We start from the raw sequence: 9,939 nt of genomic DNA on the forward strand, positions 1-9,939 counted from the left end.
AGTCAGAGGAAGATGACTTGTCTCAGGCTTGGTGATGAAGGTGTGAAACACGCTGGTGCGAACAGATCTGGGATATGTTTATTTAGGCGTAGTGCCCAGTTGGCCTGAAGCACCGACATGGCGCTGAGGAAGATCAGTGGTGTAAATCTGCCAATTACTCATTTAATCATGTTTTCAGTTTCCCTTCAGTAAACTCAGTGAGCAGACGTATTAGTGCTTTAAAACATCTAATTTACTCTGTAAAGCCTCCAGATTAAAGGAACCTTCTTTATATGTTTGCATTCACTGTTTTTTGTCTCTCACGCACATCACGTTTTATATAAAGGATTTGGCTTTACTAGCTTTTCAAAGATTTCGTGCATTTTTTCGGGTGGTTTCCACTGGCAGGTATATGTAACCTGCACATAAAATATCAAGTTAAACTTTTTACATCGCCTTTTATTACACATCAGGCTTCATAGGTTTGGTGATGCCACCTGCATTAAGTAGTGTATGTTGGCAGTGATCCCAAGAAAACAATGACTATTACAACTGCTTTCCATTAGTTGGAACCACACAGTCAGTCAGTGATGATTAGTGTGTATTATTTTATTATTCTTATTATACATAGCATTATTATATAAAAGATAGAATGCAAATGACATGTGAGCTATTTGTCGTATAAAGTTTAATGCAAATATTCTCAGTGAACAATTATCTTAAATGCTTTATAGTGGTAGAGATGTGAAGCTCAATCTTAACATTGCAGGGGAGGAAAGTACGTGTTGCTACCTGCAGATTCCCGCAGTGATACCCACATTTAACACAGTTGAACACAATCAGGTCATACAGTGATTATACAGTATGTGATCAATTTCCATTCCAAATTGGGACAAATCAATGGCTCTATCTCCTCCTGACTCAGATTTTTATCACGTTTAAACTGGACTTCAAAGCTGGTCAGCAAATGTCGCAAAACCAGTTGCGTGCTGCCACTCAGCGCCGTTTATCTCCCCCCCTTATGTTTCGATCAGAGAGCCACATATACTACCGTGCTCCGCCCCACATAATGCCCTCAGAGGGAAGTTAAAAGTTCATCCCTTTTCAGCCCTAATGTTTTCCTAATGGCCGCTTGTTGAGTTAATAGTTAAATCGCAGGCAGGATCATTCTCCTTGCCTTTCATTTGCCCTTGTAAGTAAAGCTAAACACATGTTCTCACATCAAAGCTTCAGATTTACCCTCTGACCCTGCGGTACAGTAAGATTCTTCCAGCTGTGTGTGTTGGCTCTGGAAAAGCCTGCGTTACACTGACTAAAATCATGAGGGAGTCCCCAAGCCGAATAAACGTGTTTACATATATTTATATTTATGAAAATACTCATAACATACATCATATATTAAAAGAGTAGCTATAACATTTTAAAGATTTCCTTTTCTTTTTACTGACAAGTTTTACGTCGACTGTTTATGGCTCGATTGTGAGAGTACAATTCCTTCATTTAAAAATGTTGCACTGAATATATAAATGCATAAAAGAGTACAAAAATAAAACATTTGTATCATATTCGTTTCACATATGAGGGGGAGATTTGGATGAATGGATGAACATATTTCCCTAAATGCAGCTGCACATTCATTGATCAAAAAAAAAATATAGAAAGGAACGGGAAAGAGCAAGATAGACATAAAAAATAAAGACTGAAGACAGAATTTAATGATCAGACTTAGTGAGTAATGGTAATTTTTTGTTGTTAAAACATTAATACATCAGATATAAAGTGCGTTGCTATCTGCATGACAGTTGAAGGTAGTCACATCTAGGTACATGGGTTTGTTATCAGTACTGGTGCTACTTTGTCTGCTGTAGAAAAACACAGCCTAGAGTTTTAACTATTGAATCTGTAACTATTTTCAAAATTGCTGTACACCCTTCTTTGTTATGGACATTCATACTAAGAGGTTATTTCAAACAGAGTTCATATTTTGATGATTGGTTGACTGACACTGATACAGGATTCCAGCATATTTTAGATTTATCGGCTCCTACATTAAACATACTTGGGTTCCAGATGCTCACGCGTTTCTCTAAGAATGGGAAAAAAAACAGGATCGCATAATCACAGCGACAGATCGGCTCAGGAAATGCTCGGGCCCTTTTTGGCATCCTAATTTCCATCACAAAACATTGGAATTGCCATTTTTACTAGGATCTTGTATACATCGTATATAATCATTCTGAGGGTAGCTGGCCCCCGCTGAAATGTTATGCTCCCAATTAACTTCAAACATGAAATATGACTCTGCAGCTGTGTTCCTCAGTTTTTAGACGTGAATCCAAACACTAAATTTTAAAATCAGAGGCAATCAAAATGACTGGATCTCATATTAGGTTAGCTTTAGTTAAGATAAATCCGTTTTCTCTCGGCTCAGCAGGCTCCAGTTCTTTTGCTACTTGCAAGTAAGACCTTTGCCTCATGTTTGGTGGTGAGAAAATCTTCCTCCTGACCTACAACGCTCCCTTTTAAACTCAGACCCAACCCTGAGGTATAGGTCCTTTACCCTAAATGACAGAAAAGGCCAGAGGAACGAGAGATATCTTCAAAAATAGCTCTTTACTGTTGAAGTCCATTAACAAGAAAGTATATACATTATATTGAGAAAAACATACACTCACAGATATAATTGCACTTCACACTAATAACATCTATGACCTCTATAAAGTGGTGAAAGTGGTGATGGTGACAGACGGTGGTGGAGGCTGGTGGATCGGTGTTCACGGTGAAGGGGTCGTAGATTCGTTCCATGCAAATGGCCGCGTCAGCCTGGCGGCCGGGATAAGTGCTGGACAACATACCAGATGATCTCAGGATGGCCCAAATCCTCAGTGGTGACTCAGGAGGATCTCTGCAGGATTTTTATTTCAGTTGGCCTGCTTATTTTTCCTCATCCTGGAAAGAAGAGAAAATGTGTTATGAGTTTGATTGTAATGCAAAATAGATGTGAAGACAACAACGTCACAACATATTCGGTTCTGACTATAACACAGTTGGTTCCTTTCTGTCTAATTCATTAAAAACAAGAAGAACAGATTATGAAACAAATACATTTGGCAGGGTGTCAAAAATAAGCTTTTGCATCATATCCACTTGGACAAACTCTTGCTGTTAACCTGTAACTAATAAACACCAAGTGAAGATTAATGAGTATTTGTTCAGCCATGACTGGATGCCAAGGTTACAAAGGGAAGTGCCAAAAGTCAGACTTTATATATATTTCTTGTCAGATGAAAGCAGCTGCTTAACATTTACAAAGCCAAAATATTGCGACCTATAATTATTGCTGATTTTGGTGGTTGTTTGATTTTATAAATAAAAAAACGACTTGTTTTGATAAATCAGGCGTCTAAAGATGTAATTTTACAGAGTGCTCATTTGCAGCAGCTGCACAGTGATGTGCACACGTTTGCAACTCAAACGCTTGATCGTGGGTGGGCAGTTGAAATGTTGACTCGGGTTTAAATGCCGAGTCCCATTTCAGCTGATTTAAAAAAAAAAAGAGTAATCACGGTTTTGTTTACTTGACTTAAGTGCAGCGTTACAATCGTGTTCATTTTTACACATTGTAAATAAATTTGTCCCTAATTGGAACCACATAAGGCCTGATCCGTTGTGAATGAGCGCCATCGACTCTCTGCATGAGCTGTTTTGTTATGCAGAGGACTGTTCACACCTCGACAAGTCAACGCTCCACAATCAGACTCAAGACAGACAGTCTGACCGCAGGACTGTGGGCGGATCAGTCTGCAGGCGCTGAGAGTGCACATCGGGAGCTGGAGCGCAGAGGACTGATGAGCATTCTGCCTTTGTTTAGGTTCCTCACATGGGAAGCTCAGGAGATCCACTTTTTTTACTAATCTTTATCTCGCTCCAGATCACAGGACACAGTTTGTTTTACCTGGCCGCTGAGGGGCTCAGTAGATGACTGCACAGATTTAAGAATGGAAACTCGATCCCTTCCATAAACTTCACGTTGCCATATGGTTTTTCAGAAAAGTGCCTCGTTCTTCAGGGCAGGAAGGAGACAGTGAACATTGCTGTGGACTTTTGGATGTTTAGCTGCTTTAACGTCCATGAGTAGAGGAGGAAGGTATTTGTATAAAGTTGCACAATTGTGTCCTCATGTGTCATCTTGTGTCATATTAAAACAAATCCAAGTGAATAACAAGTGTATTTTCAGTAAAACTGTATTTTCAGACAAGGGTATTGCACTAACAGTGATGAAACATCATTACACTGAGAACATATTAAATGTGGAATCATCCCACATAAAACCCACAGTTTGTGTGCGAAAGTGGAATCCGCCTCTACTCCCACTCGATCATGTATCAGCATGTAACCAGTTTGGGCTACGATATAAGTTGGGCAATCATGAGCTGTCAGTCCCACAATGGTCCATTGATAGATGCCCACATGCGCATATGCACTTTTTTGTGTCCTTGCAGCACTTTACTTTAAATGTCTATAGAGTGGAAGTGACCTTGTAGCACTTCAGACGAGTTGTCGGAGACAACAGACGCCTTTGCTGCTGCAAACACACAATCCACACAATCTGATTTAATGCGCACTCACTTGTTGATGGCGTTCCTCATGTACTGCTTCAGCCACCGGACCTCTGGGTTCACACACACCTCTTTGTTTGACTTCAGCTTGGCACTGATCAGAAAAAAAGAGAAGTTTCCCACATTATAGCAGAGCTGAAGATAAAAGGGTGAATTACTCAGTGTGACACTATGTCGACACGCTGTTATCAATGAGCCCGAATTAACACCACCTCGCCACTTCGACACATATGGGAAGCTTTTTCACAGGAATGTATCAGAGTCTGATAATGACTCTTCCCTGTGTTTGTGAAGCTGTTGCATTTATTCACGTATAACATGTGTGCATTCAGGTACTGTCTCTCAAAGATCAGCCGTGATTGAGCGACCTAATTAATGTGCAGTAAAAATGTGAGTACATGAAGGCTGAGGAGTCCATCCATCAACCTACGGCTGCAGGCTACATTCTAAATCCAGCGTCTCAATGTTGGCGCTCGGTTTTTCACTAAAAATCTGTTTAACACTTTCCTGTTTTATTGTCCATTGTGATCAACCATAGTGTATTGCTGCTGCTGCACACTCCCATCTGTAAATTCAGCCAGTACAGGCCAAAACAATGAATGGGATCAGACCGAAAGTATGTAAGCACAGTATGCAGAGGAAACAGTGTGTGACCAGCAAATGAGAAGCACACCCAATTAGAGGACCCGCAACTCTTGCTTTCATGCTGAAAACAAAACTGCATCCAATTTCCACCTTCCTTAGACGGAGCACTTCCTGTGGATGTGACAGTAAAAACGTCCTGCTTTCTGTGGATGTGTATGAGGCCGAGGGAGAGAGGGGCGTGTGTGTGTACACACATGTTCACGACTCCTTTCTCTAACCTGTCACCTCTCCGAGATTGATGGTGAGAAATGTCCAACGAGGAGGGACCCTGCCTGATTTTTAAGTGCCGGGATAGAATGCGTGCACCTCTGCGCGTTAGTGTGAGCGCCACACATTGATATCAGTTTGAAAAAAGATACTCACATGACTTGGAAGGGGCAGTTGGGCGTGTTGATGAACTTGAGCTCTCGGATGTAGCCCCGTGGAAGGTTGTTAACTGTTGAGCGGCAATAGCATCTCTCCACCAGGCTGATGGGCTTTGCTAAGAGACAAAGAAAACATTTAAGTATCAGTTACAAAAAGAAACATTTAAAGTAAAGCATGTTTCATAACTATTAAAATAAACAATAGATTATATGAAGGTAATAATCTCCTGCGTTAACTGATATACTTCATAATATATGACAATAGTAAGATAAACCATTATTATTATTTCAACAATCAAATAAATTAAAAATGTAATATTCCATATTATCTTTGACACTGCATGCAGAGCCACTGCAATTCTACAGAAATGTGTCCATACGTCCAAACAGCCCTGCACACTGAACAGCTGTCCAATTTAAACACTCATCTTGGGTTTGCTGGAGCCAACAATCACATTTTTAAGCTTTCTTTCTTTCTTTCTTTTTTCCTCATCCTAGTCTGGGGTTAAGGATGTTGAGCCTCAAACAGATTATTAGGCCCTATATGAGACAAGTTGTAATTTGTGATTTTGGGTGATTTCTTTCTCCAAACTCGCACAGAAACCTTTTCTTATATTTATATCATTATTTGCAGATCCCACAAACACTTAAATTCTTTCAGTCATATACACAACTGTGTGGTCCTTAAAACTCCATGATGGATTTTCAAAGTTTCCATTACAACCTCAGCTTGCAGGTTTGTACACAAGTGAGTAATGTGGAAAAATAAATAGGATTATGTTTTCTTTTCTTTACTCTCTATTTGAGAAACCCACAGTTTACATCGGCGGAAAATCAAACGTGAAATTAGAAGGCTATACTACATTTTTGGAGGAGGTCAAACGGGATAAGAATGTTCTTGGTAGAAAGTGTCTGAAAGTGAAACTAATGGAGGGCAGGAGGTCTCACTAACAGATGGTCAGGGGTAGATTAAACTCGATGCTAATTATTTATTTTACACCTGGTCTCAAGCTATTACCACAATAAAAGAAGCGACACCTTCAAGTTGTGTGATTGGTGTCGCCGTGAAGACTACCCGGCTCTTTGTCTTATTGCTCCCTCATTTGCGCGTAATGACAACAAAGAGCAGAACAAATACACACGTTGATCAGTGAAGAAGCGGAATTTCATTACAAGCAAGGAAGAAAACACATGTGCAGCCACTTGTTTATGTTTCCCCCCTCTGAAATACAATCTCACACACATTAATCCAATGTGGTAATGATAATGAAGAAAAAATGAATTGAAAGAAAGAAGAAGAATGTTCAATTTAAATGTAAAAGTCTTACATTGCATGTAAATAGAAATTAGGCTTTAAATTGAGTTTTCCAGAAAATGTTTGGAAGGGAAACTTTGATTAAGACTTTTTTTAAATAGGATAATAGGAAACATAGTATAATATTTACAAAAGTCATTATGGTTTTAATTAAGTACAAAGAGTCAACAGTTGTGAAATGGAAAAGCGGATTTTACGTTCCTTTCCAGTTGTGCATTTTTACGCAAACTTTAATGACATTTTTGCCATATGAATAGAATTGAATCTTTCCAAGGAAACAACCAAAATAGTATTTTATAAGTTACATTTAATTCTGGTTGGTTTACAACGAAAGCTGCAGATAAAAAATAAATAAAGCTGATCCGACAAGCGAAACAGCAAAAACATGTCAATACCTTGAGCTGGAGGCGCATATGTCACCACAACAAGCGCAGCCACGAGTGCCAACAGTTTCATATCCATTCTGAGTTAATGCCTCTGAGGGTTGGTCCTGCTCTCAGTAAAGTCCAGAGGAGATGTGACTGATGGGACCCCGCTGCAGGAGAGTTAAATTAAACACCAGTGTCAAACCACCCAGGAAAACACAGCCCCTTCTGGTGCTGGGTTACAAAATAAAAGCCCAAAAGGCACATGCATTTTTGAAATCTCATTATCACGAAGGGATGAAATGTAGAAGGGTGCAACCAAACAAAACAGATGTTTTATGTACAAAATGTGTAGTTCACAAAATCTACCAGCGATCGTTGACTTTGTTTCCACAGCGTTTGTTTCATGATGCTCTTATTTTGTAAAACAAATTTCTTGTTTCCTGCTTCATTGGGGTGATTCTGACTGGCTTGACCAGGCACCAAGTTACGCATAGCGCTCAATAGAAACGCATCAAACCATCAATTTCACAAACATAAACACATACACAAGGAGAGAGAGAGAGAGAGAGAGAGAGAGAGAGAGAGAGAGAGAGAGAGAGAGAGACAGAGAGAGAGAGAGAGAGAGAGAGAGAGAGAGAGAGAGAGAGCGTTAGCCAAATGTGCCTTTATCTGCATATGTCCCCAGAATGTGCCTTTCGAAACAGATTCAGGTTCCCACAACACAAGTAATACTGATACAATACATGGGATGTTTTTGGCGAGCAAACTTCACAAGAAACCGACTTTTTTTCTTTTTGATTATTTGATTTAACCTAATAAGAAACACATAATTTGCCCACCAGGCAAACACTGGACACAGTTTCCTCGGCTCTACATGTTCCTCCTGGCTGATTCTGAGGCTATGAAAAGAAACAGGAGACTATTTAGTGCATGTGTTTGTTTTTAGTCACGGTTTGTCTTCTCGGGCTTCATTGGCCAAAATTAATTAAAAGCCAAAAGTGTGACTGGAAATGACTCACACGAGCATCAAGTGTTCAGATACATTGATGGTTCTAGTTAATAGACAGTGGAGATGTAGACACTACACACTACACACACACACACACACACACACACACACACACACACACACACACACACACACACACACACACACATCATACACACCAGAACACATCGCACACCTCACAACTCTGACTTCATGGAAAGGAGTACAGCTTTTCTCAGTTTCAGTGAATCACAATACAATTGCTTTATACAGCCTGCTGAGCATTTCTAATGTGTGTGTGTTTGTGTGTGTGTGAGAGAGAGAGTGTGCACCCTCAGTGTTGTGTGTGCGGGTACTATTAGCGTATTTAACAGAATGCAGATGTGAAGTTAGTTTCCAGACATTTGGCTTTCATCTTCCAGAGCGAACACCCCAGTGTACGTGTTTGAGTGTTATATGAGTAAATGTGTCATTTCAGTGTGTGTGTGCATGTCAGACGTTTATCCTAAACCATAAACAATCCTTGTTTTTAGCTCTGATCACACGCTTTACTGCTTTGTTACCTGAAATATTTACGGTATAAATATTTGTTTTTGCCAAATACACACAAGTGGACTGAATGCAGTTCCACAGTTAGGCTCCAGCCATATAAAAACATTTACATTTCAATAACAATTTCTGTCCACATGATCATTTTAGCTTCGCATCAGTAATAATCCCCCGTCCATGAGACACAGCTGAAAGTTCACGTAAACTGGGGCATGTTTGTCCACTCTGCAGTTGGCTGTTTCGTTACCGAAATTACTAAAGCCCGACAATAAAGTGAAAAGTAAGACGAAGGATTTGTTTTCTGGATCGACGACACGATGGAACTGTCTTGTGGCAGCAAGTGTTTACAACGACTTGCCGTCACTGCTGGTCGTGTGTGATAACAACCAATCAGGAAGCAGATGTGGGTGACAGCGTCATCGTATTCAAACGCCTCCGTTTTAGCCGCTCAAATTCTCCGGAGTAGTGTGGATCAGGTGTGACCAAAGCAACAGTGATGCTTTTAAAATCAGAAACATAGAAGTGTGGATGTGGCGTTGGAATATTCTGAAATCCCTTTACTCTGTGGATAACAAGAGTTAAGGGACTTACATTATAGAGTGAGGATTTGCGTCCACAGAGCCACGTTAACAATGTGCATAAGCCATTGGTTTTATATTATTCGTTCTTTTAATTTATCGCAGACATATTCTCACATCACACAGCTGTGGGAAAGCAAACCACCTGCTGACAGCTCACTTTATCATGAAAATGAGTGAGAAATAGAAAAGGGTACTTCAAGGAGAATAACAGAGTTTGGCGCTCGAGATTTACTGCATCTTGCCGCCATCATGAGTAAAGCCAACACATCATTATACTCACAATACATCTCCCGTGGAGGGATCATTAATGTTGATTATGAAGTGATTTCACAATTAAAACATATGTGTTAGTCCGTGCATGTTTATCATTTGGCGTCTGATGTTTTTGCTCCGTACTGTGCCGACAGTCTGGATGTCAGTTGTTTTAGATGACGCCATGGAGACCAGGCGGAGCAGAGGAGCATCAGCTGACAGCTCAATGGACACATATTGACTTCTCTCACAGACCACAAAGGCTAATGTCGAGTGTG

The 9,939-nt window shown here is 40.1% G+C and overlaps 1 protein-coding gene across 1 annotated transcript; it reads right to left on the reverse strand.

Annotated features, from left to right (window-relative positions):
* Positions 1-650: 650 nt before the first annotated feature.
* Positions 651-7,430, reverse strand: cxcl12a (chemokine (C-X-C motif) ligand 12a (stromal cell-derived factor 1)). The gene is made up of 4 exons (XM_061086774.1): positions 7,319-7,430; positions 5,607-5,724; positions 4,609-4,692; positions 651-2,928 (listed from the first exon to the last, which is right to left on the reverse strand). The coding sequence occupies exons 1-4, from the start codon at positions 7,383-7,385 to the stop codon at positions 2,901-2,903; spliced, it is 297 nt and encodes a 98-aa protein (XP_060942757.1). The 5' UTR covers positions 7,386-7,430; the 3' UTR covers positions 651-2,900.
* Positions 7,431-9,939: the final 2,509 nt, after the last annotated feature.

The sequence above is a fragment of the Limanda limanda genome, chromosome 15, assembly GCF_963576545.1.
Source record: "Limanda limanda chromosome 15, fLimLim1.1, whole genome shotgun sequence".
Lineage (NCBI taxonomy): Eukaryota > Metazoa > Chordata > Actinopteri > Pleuronectiformes > Pleuronectidae > Limanda > Limanda limanda.

Bases quoted from the DNA above. Each gene is read 5' to 3' on its own strand.
- cxcl12a (XM_061086774.1), bottom strand. From the start codon at position 7,385: ATGGATATGAAACTGTTGGCACTCGTGGCTGCGCTTGTTGTGGTGACA. The intron at 5,725-7,318 runs GTATTGACATGT...TTTGTCTCTTAG, and splicing joins ATATGCGCCTCCAGCTCAAG to CAAAGCCCATCAGCCTGGTG. The intron at 4,693-5,606 runs GTGAGTATCTTT...TTTTCTGATCAG, and splicing joins AACTGCCCCTTCCAAGTCAT to TGCCAAGCTGAAGTCAAACA.